This window comes from Melospiza melodia, chromosome Z (genome assembly GCF_035770615.1).
Source record: "Melospiza melodia melodia isolate bMelMel2 chromosome Z, bMelMel2.pri, whole genome shotgun sequence".
Classification (NCBI taxonomy): Eukaryota; Metazoa; Chordata; class Aves; order Passeriformes; family Passerellidae; genus Melospiza; species Melospiza melodia.
The window spans coordinates 76,474,836-76,490,265 of record NC_086226.1 but is presented as its reverse complement, the minus strand read 5'-3'; the positions used below and the strand labels follow the sequence as shown (position 1 = coordinate 76,490,265).

Genomic DNA, 15,430 nt, shown 5'->3' with positions numbered 1-15,430 from the left:
GAAACCTGCCAGTGGGTCCTATTCCAAAGGCAGTGTGCTCTAGGGAGGATGAATGAAGAAGAACCTTCTCCACTTGCAAACCACACTAAAGAAGCCGTCTGACTTATCACCAGTAAAAAACAAGTGGTAATTCAGAAGAAAATGCTGAGCTGTCTGAAGGGGTCTGAAGGAGGGGAATCTTCCAAATGAGTTGATGTTTCAGAAACTTTATTTAATAACAATCCTACTCTATAAACCTAAACTATAAACTTACTCTATAAACCAAAACAACTCAACAATCCTACCCTAGAGTCCTACTCTACAATCCTACTCTAAATTGGTTATGGAGATAAGACCTTGATTATTACATTTTTTTTCTCCACTCCTCCTTCTTCTTTTTGATTGCGTTGATGAGCGGTGCTAGGATACATGGTGGCTTGGCTGAACGTATAAATGGATGCTGTCCACAGGAAAAAAAACAAAACAAAGGACATTGAACCATCACTTTCCAAGCTCAGTGCTTCAGAGACTCAGTCAGGGTTCCTCTAGATCCTAAAAAGACCCAGAAAGAGCAGCAATGGGACCATCTCCTCCTCCAGTCATCATGTGCATGACCTTGCCATCACAGGCAAACCTGGCCTGCAATCCCACTCATCTGTTTATTATGATGTCTTCATCTTGCTGGGATTTTTGCCCTGCAGGTGCTCTAGAAATGGTGCTTTCTGTCCCCGGGGTTTCTTCCTTGCAGGAAGCTCCAATGACTTACATAGGTCCCTGCCTTTGCAAGACAGGCACTGCAAATTTCCACAGGGACAGAAAGCAGTGTCTACCTTTCCATGCCCTGCTCCTCTTGTGCCACTTTCCAAGACTTCAGGGTGGTTTTGAAGAAAGTGGGGACATCTTTTTTAACAGGTCCAGTTACAACAGAATGTGATGAGTATTTTTAATCAAAATGCGGATCGAGTCAGACTAGGTCTAAGGAAGAACTTGTTTACTCAGAGCATAGTGCAATACTGGCACAGGCTGTCCCAAGAGCTTGTAGGTGCCCCATTCCAGGTCAGGCGCCAAAGAGCTCTGAGAAACCTGATTGCTTTAAAGATGTCCTTGCTCACTGCACCAGGGAGGACCTTTACAGGGCCCTGCCAGTCCAGCCCAGTCTAGGATTCCTCACCATTTTCATTTGAAGAGCAGAAAGCGTGGAGGTGAGGAGGAAGGGGGCTCAGCTGATGCCTTGGACTTCAGTGGAGGAAGAGCCCATCCCTTAGAGCCTGTTTCACCTGCAGCCCCTTCACATTTTACCTTCAGGAGCTCCTTGGCAGACCAGCGACACTTCACATCTATCTGCAGGCAGCAGCTCAGGAAGTCACGCAGGCAAGACGAGAATCTGTTGGGCTGCCGCAGCTGTGGTCTCTCTCCCCTGGCTGTCAAGAGTTGTGCCTGCAGTAAAAGGAAACACCAGGCTGCACCTGCTACTTTCACATCTCTAGGTGCTCTCCCAGATCCCATTGGTTAAGCTCCATTCTGCAGTGGCAGTTCCTGCCCTGGCAGAGACCCAGAGATGACTTTCCTCTACCAACCAAAAACACAGACCCCGATGCAGCCACAGCTTTTCCACCATCCTGCAGATCTTGCCTTGGCAGCTGATTTCATTGACTGACCTAGTTAGTGGGAAGTACATCAGCAAAGCATGTTTGCTTCCCTAAGGATTCACACCAGCTTGACAGGCTTTTTGGAAGAGGGACTTTGCTATAATAACTAATTTCAAGGATTAGTACATGAAAGGCATCTCTGCAGTGCTTGTTCGTCCCTGAAGCACAATTGCCATAAAACAAATCTCATTGAGATTCTTTTCCTCTTCTAGAAAACAGTGGTAAGTGGAAGGAAAGAAAGGAAACCACCAGCTATTCCTCAAGAAAAGAAAACAAACATTTGGAATCTCATATTCAACACAGACACATTAAGATGTATGCACAAATATATTGAGATGAAAATGCCTGCTTGGGTGCACAGGAGCCACCTGTAGCTCTTTCTCTCAGCTGCACATTTTGGCTTCTTTATGTGGCAAAAGGAAACCTTTTCATGGTCAAATCAGAAGAAGAAGTGCCATGCCTATGGTCACTCTCTGCTCATTTGGATGCTCAAGTCAATGCATTAAAGGTGTGCCCATCGCAGAAGGTATTGGGTAAGAAATGGGAGGTTTGGCAGCATCTCCATGACCCCAGGCTGCGGCCTGTTATCCATAAGAATGTCCATCACAATGCTAACATCTCTGTGCTGGTGACACTGAAATAGATGGTGACCAAAGAGACTTTGTTATTATCCTCTTCAACCCAAAGGAAAATTTCCAAGCCTAAAACAACAAACACATTCTACTTGAGTATAAATAATTAGGACAGCTTTCTTTCCTTTTCCCACACCACCAGAGGTCGCAAAGGGGTTTTATCCTGTCCCTCTGCAGCTTGCTCAGCCACTGGGCATGGTGGGGAGCTGGAGTCCTCACTGTCATTAGAACTGTGCAGGCCAGGGATGGCCCTGCCCCTGTGGTAAAGAAACACAGCACCGGCATCAACTGCCCATGTTGGATCGCAGCCCAGGCACCTCCCTGCAAGCTCATCAACTTGCTAAAGTACCAAGAAACAGCCAAGGGTTTGGTGTACAATTCTAACTGCTGTTGGAGAAAAACGCATCCTAAACATATCCAGGCATCCCACACACATGACTGAACAATGTACAGATGATTTGAAAATCTAAAAGTTTCAAAGACCCACAAGGATTTGAAAAACATGCTACAGTATGGAGGAAAATTGATGTGCTGTGGTTCAAAAAGGGAAAAGAAAGCAGAACTGCTTGGGCATTGCTTTGCTGGTTGTTTCTTTTTCACTTTTTCTTTTTCTGTAAAATTGAAACTGGGAAGACTCAACCTCCATTTCAAAGGATATTTATCACACATCCAACCATTCCACTGAAAAATTCTTGTCCTTCAGAGCCAGAGCTCCAACAGGGTTCAAAAAGCAAATGAGAAATGTCAGGCATGGCTGGAGGCCAAAATGGCAACTTTCTGAACTGGTTAGGTTTCTGAACTGCCACTTCCCTTCTGATGCAACCAAATCTATAGTGGGCGCTGATGTGCTGCAGGGACATTTTTAGAAGGGGAACTTGGTGGAAGTGGGGCCAGCAGATGGCAATGGGATTTTGTCCAATGGCACATGCAGGACATGGGACAGGTGAGAAAGACACTGGGATCAGTCAGTGTTTGTTCCTTACCGAAACAGGAACTGCATTCCTGCAAGGAACTTCTCGTTCCACCATTTCGATGCCCACGATTCCCAAAGACCATATGTCCACTTTGGGGCCATATGGTTGGCCTGTCACCACTTCAGGCGCCAGCCACCCAGAAGTGCCGGCCACAGAGCTCCGTCTGCTCTGCTCAGGGGTGAGCTGAGCAAAGAGGCCAAAGTCAGCTGTGGGGAAAACAACAAACCATGAAAGCCAGCTCTAATTAGGAAACTAAGCAAAAGAATTCCCCATTCTCAGTCTAAGAATGTGCTCTTGAATCTCCCAGAGAACTGTCCACGCTTGATTTCCTTGGGGCTTTAGCCAAGGTAGTATGAAATTGGCCACATCCAAAAAACCCCAGGTTTTTTAATGCTCCCTCCAGCAGTGGACTTTATTCCCCTGAAGCTTTAGATTGTAGCTCCCTCCCTCTGGAAGAGACACACACAGACCAAGAGCAGTCTTGACTGCTTGTGATTCCTTCCAATACCTCTGTGCACATTGCAACTGTGCCCTCAGCAGGTGTCCCTGCACTGCCACCAGCACCATTTTTGGGGAGCTGGCTGTCACTCAAAGCAGCCCTACACTCCACATCCCTGGAATGCTGCACCTGACCAAGAATATACTGACCCAGCTTGACAGAACCATTGGTTCTGAGAAGGATGTTGCAGCTCTTCACATCTCGGTAGATCACATGGTTTGAGTGAAGAAAATACAGTCCTCGCAGGCACTGAGATAGAAAAGAGAAAGAGGAGGGCAAAAACAAGTGATGGGATTTCATCACACAAGAAAGGCAACAAAGAATCTAAAAGATTCCCTCTCCAGGGGAATGGGCAGTAACGGCAGAACACAGTGCCATTGAGAGGAAGAGCTTGCTGCTCCAACACTTGCAGAGCAGGACTTTTCTGAGGAAAGGCACGTCAGCTTTTGAAAGAGCAACAGCACCTGCTGTTGTAGACTGTCCCCAGAAAACCAGCCAAGATGACTGCTGCTGCAGTGGATGTGCTATCTCCATGCAGAAGACAAATGAGGGTTTTGCTGAGAAAGTAAAAGTCCCTCCCTTTGGTGTGAAGCAGATCACTTTTGGGTGGGAGGTTGCATGACGAAGGTTTTATTGCTGGCCTCAGCACAGACTTGGAAGTATCACATCAGTCACCTTCCTAAGTAAAGAGCATTTTGGCTGCACTACTATCCTTTTCAGCGGAGGACTGTAAGAAATGAGTCTCTCTTTTCTTTGCTGCTTTTTTCAAATCCTGCCACCAGCACCTTTGAATTCACTGGCAAGGAATGCAGTGAAAAAAGGCTCCAGGCAAATGTTTAGAGAGGCAAAATGGAGAACAGCAAATACACATACAAGAGGAAGAGTCAGAGTACAACAGCAGGAGAGAAGAGTACTGGACCTGAGTACAGGGAGTGCAGGGGCACTGGCAGGCCTTTCACTTGAAGTGCTTTTACTTGCCCATAGCATACCAGCCACACAGAAACAAAGCTTGGCACATGAAAACTCTCCTGTTCTGAGCCCCAGACAATCCTGCCCAAGCCCTCAGAAACACAGATGGGATTGCTGACCTCCTGAAAGATGGCTGCCATCTGGTCTTCAGACAGGCAAGTCTTGCTGATGATGTCGCTCAGAGTGCCTCCATCCATGAACTCCATTACTAGCCAAAGTTCATCACCCACAAGGTAGCTGGAAGAAGGAAACAAGGGTGTGGAGATGAAAATGCATGGCTAGGGTGTGTTCTTGATTGATTCTTGTTTCAGGTTCCTTTGTGACTAGGACAGAATCAAAGGAATAGACATTCCCTCTCAGCTGTGCATTGTTTGCAATCTGTGCAGTCTCAAGAAGAAAGGCACAGCTGTGAAAAAGGAGCTCAAAAGGCCAGCAAGTAAAAAATGCAGTTTATTAAGACATAAAAAACCTGTTACACTGTGTGTTTCCGGAAATAAGCACCTAGTCTTCCTGGCATGCAGAGCAATGGAAAAACAGGGGACACAATCCAAGGGAAATTTATATTAGTCTATCTGGATGGAAAAAGACACTTGATAAAAATCAAGCCCCAAAACAAAGTGGTGGCTGTGAACTTACAGGCTATTGATTTAATAAGATATGACTGATCCAGGTTTTTGAGTAATTTTCAAACTATGTATGCACGAGAAGACTCCTGCAGACAAGATGCACTCTCTTCCCATCCATCAGAGATGAGCAGAGCAATAATAATTGGCCAATAATTACAGCTCTATTTTCTGCCACTGACCAAAGTGGGGTTTTACCTTGCATGTTTGCTCTCTGTAAAAAAACATTCACAAAATCTCACCTGTCTAAATAGTTGACCAGGTTGGGATTCCTATTAATTTTCATGACCATGAGTTCATTGACTTTTAATTTCTTCTTCCTCAGTCCTTTTAGATTTATTTTCTTTATGGCCACCTAAAATGACATTGAAAATCAGTAACTTGAGAAGTTGGTGGCACGAGACCACAGCGCACATGGAGCGAGTGATTTTGCAATGACACAGCTGAGCTGTGCTAAACTGCCTTGTGATTAGGCACTGCAGTAATTAGGAACTGACATTCCAACAGCCCATTTCTCTGCTCCCTTGGGGGCCAGTTACAGGACACCTGCAGCCACTGACGTTTTGCCTTGTTCACTTGGTAAAAGTGGTTTCTCAACTATCACCTCCAAACCTCTGACCACACTCTCTGCTGCTTTGTTTGGGATTCAGAAGAAGTAATCCATGCCTTAATACTCTGTGGATACATCTTGGGCCACGGGCAGGGCTTAGGGCTTTTAGGGACACCTTGCAAATCTCTCCCTATGTGCAGTTCCCAAGTGCAGCACTGCAGGTGGCTAAGGAACTACCAGTAACTTTCCGAAATGAGAATTCAGGACTCTGAAGCTGTAGCCCCAAAGAGCAGGGAGGTGCTCTAAGGCACCACCTTTGTTTTAGCAATGGAGAGCGAGTGAGCGCGTCCTTCTCTGAAAGGAAGCGCTGCCCTCCGTGCCTTCCTCCCAGAAGCTGAGGAGGACAAAGACTGTGCCAGATGTATTTTGCAGGCTGGGACCAGTCTGTGCTTCTTGTGCCTTTTCAGCACGGCTCTACCCAAAGCTCCAGCCACAGCTCACACCAGAGGGGAAAGCCCCTCAAGAGCAGCAGAGTCTGTGGGGCCTGTTGACATTTACCTCTCCTCCAGTGGCATTGTCAACTGCTCTGCACACATCCCCAAAAGTCCTAGAAACAAAAAAACCAGCAAGGAAAGTAGAAGCCATTTAGATCTTTCAGGGAAAGCCAGCCCACTCAGGAGGTCTCTGGTGTGAGTGCCAAAAACCTTCAGGATGCAGGAGAGCTCTGCCAGAAGACAGATGATGGATTTTCCTCTCAAGTGCAGGCACTGGGCCTGTTCCTGAAGTGCTTGGATTTACTGCCTCAGCTCAAAAATAGAGCTGAGTCTTTCATCTCGGGTTTCAGTTTCTAAACTGTTCAGTTTTTATCCTGACCACAGAGTATTTCCTTCAGCAAACTCTCAGAAAGAAATGTTCCTGAGAACTGTTATCTGACAGCTATCAGGGAGGAGGTTTCTCCTTCAGGTAAGCAACTTTCTTCCCTCTTTATTAGGATGGCAGTATGAATTGGAGATATAAAAAAATGCTAAGGAAATTAACACAGAAGTGTCTCACACTTGAGAGATGAGATTTTCCAGGTCCTGTTCCCTGCTGCAGGCAAGACTTTGGCAGCATGGAGGTGTCTCTGACAGTGCCTTCTGAGCAGCAAATACACAAATTCTAAGCAGCACTGAGAGATGGGACACTGGGATAGATGGGTCTGTCCCTAGTGTGGGAACAGGGGATAGATGTCTGTTTGCAGCTTGCCTGACTTCATAGTGGATAGACATTCCACCAGAAAAACACCTGGCCCATGGTTATGTAGAAGTCACTGTGGTTGGACTCACCCACTGCCAATATATTCCAGTTTGGTGTATTTCATCCTGGGATTTTCCTTGTTTACTATTTTCCCTGAGGGAAACAAAACGAAGATGCTGACATTAAAGCAGAGACCTCAGCTTCCAGGAGATACAAAAGGCAGCCCCAGTGCTTGGAGCTCTGAGCCCTTTGTGCTCAACTCGGTAACAACAACAACAACCAGGCAGACAGCTCTGCAGCACAGGTGGCCAGCACAGAGACTGATTTTCTACAGCAGTTCCTGTGGGGACTCCTGAATGTGCCCGTGACACCAGACTCAGGAGAAACATTTGGTACGGCTATGCTGGCACCTGCACACAATGCACTGTCCCTCAGACAAGAAATACAGCAGACGTACTCAGTAGCTCCAGAGAGTCACCCTCGACCTCCTGTTGCTGAGCAGCAGCTGGGTCAGTGCGGGAGGTGAACAAACTGCCCTGGCTCCACTTCTCAGGTCGGGGAGAAAAGTCTCCTTTAGACGATGCTGCTGCTGCTGCAGCAGGTTTGGTGACAGAGCCCATGTAGGTCTGGGACAAGAAATGAGTTGATGTCAGAAAGGTGGCTGGCAGAGATTACCCTGAGATCCCTTTTTGAAATGCAAGCCCTTAGAAATGTGCTGTCAGCCACATGCAGGGCTCTTAAATGGCTTTTTTCTGATGTCCACTTCTCAAACTAGATGGATCAAAACCATAGGCTAGTTTTACTCGAGTTCATGGCCAGATTCATGTTCCATTTTCATGGATTTTCCAAAGGATGACTGCCACAATCACCATTCTATTTCCTCTCAAGGATTCCCTTCCCCCTCCAAGAGCTGCAGACACACTTGCAACTCCTCGTTTAAGAGTTCTGCCTCATCCCACTGCATCCTCTTTTCCTGCACCATCTTCAGCTCATGTCCAACCTGCAGCACTTCTGGTGGGCACTGTTCCTGCGCCTCACTCCTAACTTGGGGCCCTTCAGTGGCAGACATTTGCTGGAAATCTTCACAGGCTGTCCAGTCAGATGTCAACACTTGCACCTCAAATGAAACAGAACACAGCAGTCAGACACTACAGCTTTTTCCTGTCAGCCAGGAGTCATCGACTGTGAGGAACGGGAAAGAACAGATTGACAAGAGATACAGACAGCTTGTTTCAATCCTCCATCTGGGTCACCATGTTCCACTGTAAAAACACATCAAGAAACAAGGAGAGCAGGAACAGGCCAACAGGAATCAATTTGGATGACTGCTGGCCAAAAGGCCAAAGGACAAGTTACATTATCCAGGGCAGCAGAAGAGATTGAGCACACCAGGAAATGTCCTTCAGAGTGACTGTGATACACACTTCAGCAGGATGGCATCACCCCACTCCCTGCTGCTCTGAGTGGAAAGGCAAGAAGGGCAGAAACCACCAGTTTGGTGACTGCAGTGACTGCATCTCTCATTCACTCACTTGCTTTTGTAGAGCCTGAGGGAGGGGATTAAGTTTCTTTCTGATGATTTTCATTTCATCCTCCAGCCTCTTCAGCCTTGCCTTCATCCGAATTTGAGCTGTCTGAAGCTCTGCATTCAGCTGTGCCTTAATCTTCTCTAAAAAAAAAGAGAGAGGATATTTCATGGGTGGAGTGCCTGCCACTTTTTCACTCACCTGGTTTTGTTGATCGCCCCTCTGCTGCTGGAGATTCTCCTCTTGAATACTTCTCAAGTCTTCCTTGCTCTTTCTCTTCATGTCCATGATGTCACTCTGAGCTTCGGGCAGCTCTGCTTGTGGCTCTGCCTTGATCTTCTGTACACACAAGTGCAGGGCAAGTGACTGGGAGCTGCCATCAGGCTCAGCTTTTTCCTCTTGCAGCCCCAAAATCACATTTATTCAGCCAATTCTTTCGGCTTCCCTACCCATATCTGCTTCCAATGTAACCCTCCTGTCCCAGGGCTGATCTCTGCAGATTCCAAGGCTCTGTGCTTCCAGTGCCTGTGGGATTCCTGGCCTCCTCAGTCTCAAGAGCTCTGGTTTATGCCCCTCTCCGTGCCCTTCTCTCTGTGCCCTGGCCAGTCAGGCTTACCTGGCCATTCTCCTGTGGCTCTTCCACCTGCTCCCTGAGCTGCTCTTCCTGCTCTTGGGCTGGGAACAGCTCTCCCTGAGTCTGCCATGGCATCTCTGATGAAGCAATCTGCTCCTGCTCTCTCTCTAGAAGCACCTGCACAGAAAAGCAAGAGAAGATGGGTTTCAACTTCCCATAAAAACTTTGTGGGCCAAGACTCAAAGACTGCTGGGCTCACACATTCCCAAAGCACTGTGCTGCTGCTCTGCTGGGTCATTCTCTGTTTGAGGGGAGGCACAGATTCCAAAGTGACCCTGGCCCTACAATCAGGGGCCATCTGGGACTGAAGCTCCAACAGCCTCTCAGGCAGCTGACAGGGAAGGTGTGGCATTTCTCAAGGGTCTGATGAGGGCCTCCTTCTGCTTCTGCCATGTCCTGTTTGTCTTTCAGTAGTGACTGACACCCTGCCCTGTCCCACAGCTCCATCCTGGCTCTGCAGGTGCTTCCTGGGTGAGTTCACTCCTTGTGAGAGACACTTCTAGAGTTCATATTCTCTTCACCACCTAAAACATGGAATACTTCACCACTCTAGGACAGGCAGAAAATTAAAGAATTAACTGGGGGCTTCAGGGAAGAAGAGCCTGAAGGAGAAAAACAGCTCTGAGGGGAAAAAAACCACAATATCTGAAGGGGGAGACATCTCTGCCTGCTCTGAATTGGTCGAGGGAACATGTCTCCAATCCACTCCTGAAAGGGATGCTTTAGGTGACCTTTGCACCTCCAACTGTCTTGGAGCAGAGTCGGCTAAGATTCAATTATGTAAAAGTTAGACAGCGTAGATAGATAGACAGACTGACTGATGGATATCACCACTATCATCTCTGTTTACTGTCCTCTGTGGCTACACACATCAACACTCGGTCGCAGAGCCCTGCTCAGCAGCAATCCTGAGATTGCTTTCCTGTTGCTCAAAAACCACATTCTTGTGGAATCTGGAGCATGTAAGTCCTTGTGGAAAAGGATCAGGCTCAGGGCATTGCACTGGGAACTGCACTCTTTGTGCATCTGTGCTCAGGCAAGTTCTTCTCTTGCACTTGACCACACACATGGTGCATAGGGAGCTGTAATCAGCCCCTTCTAGCTGCTCTGATCTCTGAGCACCAGCTGGAATGCAAGGGCATTGATTTCCTGCCCAAATCCAGGCATAACTAAAACTGCATACCTGGCCTGCAAAAAGATAGAGGTACTGTTAATTTGAATGGGAGGTGCAAGGTGTAATTAACTACCCTGGAACAAGAAAAGTTCCGTATGCACGAACATGCGTGTCTCAAACTAAGTGTTCTCATGCAAATGTATTTCATCTTGAAGAACTGTCAACAGGCAAAACAGAATTTTAGCAGAATTTCTAATAGTGCTGGAAAATGGAAAAAAAGACACAGGAAAACCAACACAATCAGCACCGTGCACCTTATAAAAACCCAAAAGGCCAGAAGAGCATGTAGAACTGAAGACTTCCTCAAGAAAAGTGCAGAGCAGTTTCACAAGACAAACACACCTTGCAAAAGAGTAAAAAAAAAACAAACGAAGCCCTCTGACCTCCAGCACTCCAGCACTACTGTGCCCTCGGCCACAGCGCTGCAGAAGCCCAGAGACAGAGCTTCCCTGAGCCAAGCAGCCAGATGTTCCCCCAGAGCCAGCAGCCCTTTGGGGCCTCAACGTCACAGGTCAAAGGCCAAGTTCTGCAGTCGCTACCGGCAGGAATCCCGAGCTCCTGGCAGCACTCCAGCACGCAGCATCCTCAGCCAGCAACAGGAAGCGCTGGCTCCCCTGAAAATTGCACCTCTGCATTGCACTAAAGACAGCACCACCCACAACTGGCACTTACAGGCTCGGAATATTCAGGCTCGGCAGTGACCAGTGATGGAAGCTGGAGCTCATCCGCCTCAATTAGCTCCTCTTGGGCTTCTTCTCCAAGAGCAGTGGGAGATAGGTGAGAGACAGCCGTTGGTTCTGTCAGCTGTGGGGAAGAGAGAAACATGAGGCACAGGCTGTGCCCTGTCATTCAGAACCTCATTTCTTTTCAGATCTACCACCACATCTTCTAAGGAGAAATCAGAACATTTCGTAGCGACATAGAGATTATAAACGCCATAGATCAAATTTTAATGGGCCAATTCAACAGAATTCTAGATGGATATAGGGCTGCTATTTCTCCCTGGCTACTACCAGCAAGCAACAATGTCTCTGTAAAAGGCAGCCATTAGTTCGCAAAAGCTCAGAAAAGGAAAATAAGGAAAGCGACAGCAACACCTTTGCTACTGCTGCTGCAGACTCGAAAATATCCAAGTGGATCACAATCTCATCCAGGGCTGGAAAGGGGCAGGTGACATTGTGCAGAGTAATCTTTGGTTTCTGGAAAAAGGGAAAATGAACAGGCAAACCTCTCCTAGAGAAACAACAAGCCAACAAGGCACAAGAATGAAGTGTCACCAACCCCAGTGTTGAAAGCACTTGGTTCCACGGAGGGCATGTTTAGTAGGGAAACAGCCCGTGTGGTGAGTAATGTCACACAGGGATTGTTGGAAGTCTGCTGAAGGTCCCTCCTATGCCTCCCTTTGTCCAGGCTAAAGCTCCCTCAGCACCTCCTCACTGGGCCTCTGCTCCACACCCTTGCCCAGCTCCTGTGTCCTTCTGTGCACATGCTGAAGTCCATCAGTGACTTTCTGCTTCCCAGGGCCCACAAGTGCACACAGCACTCCAGCTGTGGCCGCAGCCTGTTCCCCAGCACAGGGCCACGCTCACTGCCCTGCTCCTGCTGCCCCACTGATGCTGACACAGGCTACCGTGCCCTTGGCCTTCTTGGACCCTTGGTCCCAGGCTGGCTCTTCTTCAGCTGACCTTCTACCACACCCCTGGGTCTTTTGGACCCACACAGCTCCCCAGCCGCAGAGTTGCACATTTGACTTCAAATACAGCATCAGCCATTTCTAGATGGCCTTCCTCTTCTGAGCAACATAAGGCATCAGTCAAGGACTTGCAGCTTCACCCGCACTCCAGGCTCCAAGGCACTTGCTAAAACTCCAGTCTTCATCACTACATGCATCAACACAAACTTGCCCCCACTGATTTTGTCTCACCAGGACGGTTCCCTAACCACTCACTTTCTGTGGCAACATGGAATGAGAATGGCACTGCAAAGCTTCATACACATAACAACCATCTCCTTGAGTTTAATCGAAAGCCAAAAGATAACTGGGTCAAAAAACTCTTTAGAACTGAAGAATAACTCAAGAATACTGCAGAGCACTCTCACAAGCCAAACACATCTTTCCAACAAGGGAAAACAAAGAAAGCCCTCTGACCTCCAGCACTACCACCTGTGCCCTCAGCCATAGCACTGCAGAAGCCCAGAGACAGAGCTTCCCTGTGCCAAACAGCCAGATGCTCTCCCACAGGCACCAGCCCTTTGGGGCCTCAACGTCACAGGTCTAAGGCCAAGTATTGCTGTCACTGCCTGCAGGATATCCCTAGCTCCTGGCAGCACTCCAGCACTCAGCATCCTCAGCCAGCAATACAAAGTGCTGGCTGCTCCAATAGTTGCACCTTTGCCTTGCTCTAAACAGCACCACTTACAACTGGCACTTACGGGCTCAGGATATTCAGGCTCTGCTGTGACCACTGATGGAAACTGGAGCTCTTCCGCCTCAATTTGCTCCTCTTGGGCTTCTTCCCCAGGAGCAGAGGGAGCCAGAGGAGAGATGGCTCTTGGTTCTGTCAGCTGTGGCAGGGAGAGAAGCATGAGGGACAAGTTATCAACTATTATTCAGAGCCTCATTTCTTTTCAGATCTACCACCACATCTTCTGAGGAGAAATCAGAATATTCCGTAGCGACATAGGGGATGAAAGTTCCACAGACCAAGTTAAAATCGGCCCTTTAAAGAGAACTGTGGATGGACATGAGGTTAATATTCCTCCCTGGCTGCTATCAGCAATCAACCTTGATCCTGTAAAAGAGAACTTTTCATTCTTGAAAGCTCCAAAATGGAAAAGCAGGGAAACGACAGCAACGCCTTTACTACTGCTGCTGCAGACATCGAAAACTCCAACTGGATCACAATCTCATCCAGGGCTGGAAAGGGGCAGGAAACATTGTGCAGAGTAATCTTTGGTTGCTGGAAAAAGGGAAAATGAACAGGCAAACCTCTCCTAGAGAAACAACAAGCCAACAAGGCACAAGAATGAAGTGTCACCAACTCCAGTGTTGAAAGCACTTGCTTCCATGGGGGGCATGTTTAGTAGGGAAACAGCCCGTGTGGTGAGTAATGTCACATAGGGATTGTTGGAAGTCTGCTGAAGGTCCCTCCTATGCCTCCCTTTGTCCAGGCTAAAGCTCCCTCAGCACCTCCTCACTGGGCCTCTGCTCCATACCCTTGCCCAGCTCCTGTGTCCTTCTGTGCACATGCTGAAGCCCATCAGTGACTTTCTGCTTCCCAGGGGCCCACAAGTGCACACAGCACTCCAGCTGTGGCCGCAGCCTGTTCCCCAGCACAGGGCCACGCTCACTGCCCTGCTCCTGCTGTCCCTCTGCTGCTGACACAGGCTACCGTGCCCTTGGCCTTCTTGGACCCTTGGTCCCAGGCTGGCTCTTCTTCAGCTGATCTTCTACCACACCCCTGGGTCTTTTGGACCCACACAGCTCCCCAGCCGCAGAGTTGCACATTTGACTTCAAATACAGCATCAGCCATTTCTAGATGGCCTTCCTCTTCTGAGCAACATAAGGCATCAGTCAAGGACTTGCAGCTTCACCCGCACTCCAGGCTCCAAGGCACTTGCTAAAACTCCAGTCTTCATCGCTAAATGCATCAACACAAACTTGCCCCCACTGATTTTGTCTCACCAGGACGGTTCCCTAACCACTCACTTTCTGTGGCAACATGGAATGAGAATGGCACTGCAAAACTTCATACAGATAACAACCATCTCCTTGAGTTTAATCAAAAGCCAAAAGATAACTGGGCCAAAAAACTCTTTAGAACTGAAGAATAACTCAAGAATACTGCAGAGCACTCTCACAAGCCAAACACATCTTTCCAACAAGGGAAAACAAAGAAAGCCCTCTGACCTCCAGCACTACCACCTGTGCCCTCAGCCATGGCACTGCAGAAGCCCAGAGACAGAGCTTCCCTGTGCCAAGCAGCCAGATGCTCTCCCACAGGCACCAGCCCTTTGGGGCCTCAACGTCACAGGTCTAAGGCCAAGTATTGCTGTCACTGCCTGCAGGATATCCCTAGCTCCTGGCAGCACTCCAGCACTCAGCATCCTCAGCCGGCAATACGAAGTGCTGGCTGCTCCAATAGTTGCACCTTTGCCTTGCTCTAAACAGCACCACTTAACAACTGGCACTTACGGGCTCAGGATATTCAGGCTCTGCTGTGACCACTGATGGAAACTGGAGCTCTTCCGCCTCAATTTGCTCCTCTTGGGCTTCTTCCCCAGGAGCAGAGGGAGCCAGAGGAGAGATGGCTCTTGGTTCTGTCAGCTGTGGCAGGGAGAGAAGCATGAGGGACAAGTTATCAACTATTATTCAGAACCTCATTTCTTTTCAGATCTACCACCACATCTTCTAAGGAGAAATCAGAACATTCCGTAGCGACATAGGGGATGAAAGTTCCACAGACCAAGTTAAAATCGGCCCTTTAAAGAGAACTGTGGATGGACATGAGGTTAATATTCCTCCCTGGCTGCTATCAGCAATCAACCTTGATCCTGTAAAACAGAACTTTTCATTCTTGAAAGCTCCAAAATGGAAAAGCAGGGAAACGACAGTAACGCCTTTACTACTGCTGCTGCAGACACCAAAAACTCCAACTGGATCACAATCTCATCCAGGGCTGGAAAGGGGCAGGAAACATTGTGCAGAGTAATCTTTGGTTGCTGGAAAAAGGGAAAATGAACAGGCAAACCTCTCCTAGAGAAACAACAAGCCAACAAGGCACAAGAATGAAGTGTCACCCACTCCAGTGTTGAAAGCACTTGCTTCCACGGAGGGCATGTTTAGTAGGGAAACAGCCCGTGTGGTGAGTAATGTCACATAGGGATTGTTGGAAGTCTGCTGAAGGTCCCTCCTATGCCTCCCATTGTCCAGGCTAAAGCTCCCTCAGCACTTACTCACTGGGCCTCTGCTCCATACCCTTGC

General features: G+C 48.2%; 2 protein-coding genes across 2 annotated transcripts; both read right to left on the bottom strand.

The window, feature by feature from the left end:
- Positions 1–204: 204 nt before the first annotated feature.
- Positions 205–7,731, bottom strand: LOC134432557 (serine/threonine-protein kinase PAK 3-like). The gene is made up of 9 exons (XM_063181401.1): positions 7,569–7,731; positions 7,201–7,264; positions 6,434–6,482; positions 5,568–5,680; positions 4,822–4,939; positions 3,883–3,982; positions 3,244–3,440; positions 1,279–1,416; positions 205–439 (listed from the first exon to the last, which is right to left on the bottom strand). Exons 1-9 carry the CDS (start codon positions 7,729–7,731, stop codon positions 344–346), a joined length of 1,038 nt encoding a protein of 345 aa, XP_063037471.1. The 3' UTR covers positions 205–343.
- A 263-nt stretch (positions 7,732–7,994) lies between these two features.
- On the bottom strand, positions 7,995–14,085 carry LOC134432556 (rho GTPase-activating protein gacV-like). Its single transcript, XM_063181400.1, has 5 exons — positions 14,041–14,085; positions 11,118–11,249; positions 9,254–9,388; positions 8,644–8,976; positions 7,995–8,228 (listed from the first exon to the last, which is right to left on the bottom strand). Exons 1-5 carry the CDS (start codon positions 14,083–14,085, stop codon positions 7,995–7,997), a joined length of 879 nt encoding a protein of 292 aa, XP_063037470.1.
- Positions 14,086–15,430: the final 1,345 nt, after the last annotated feature.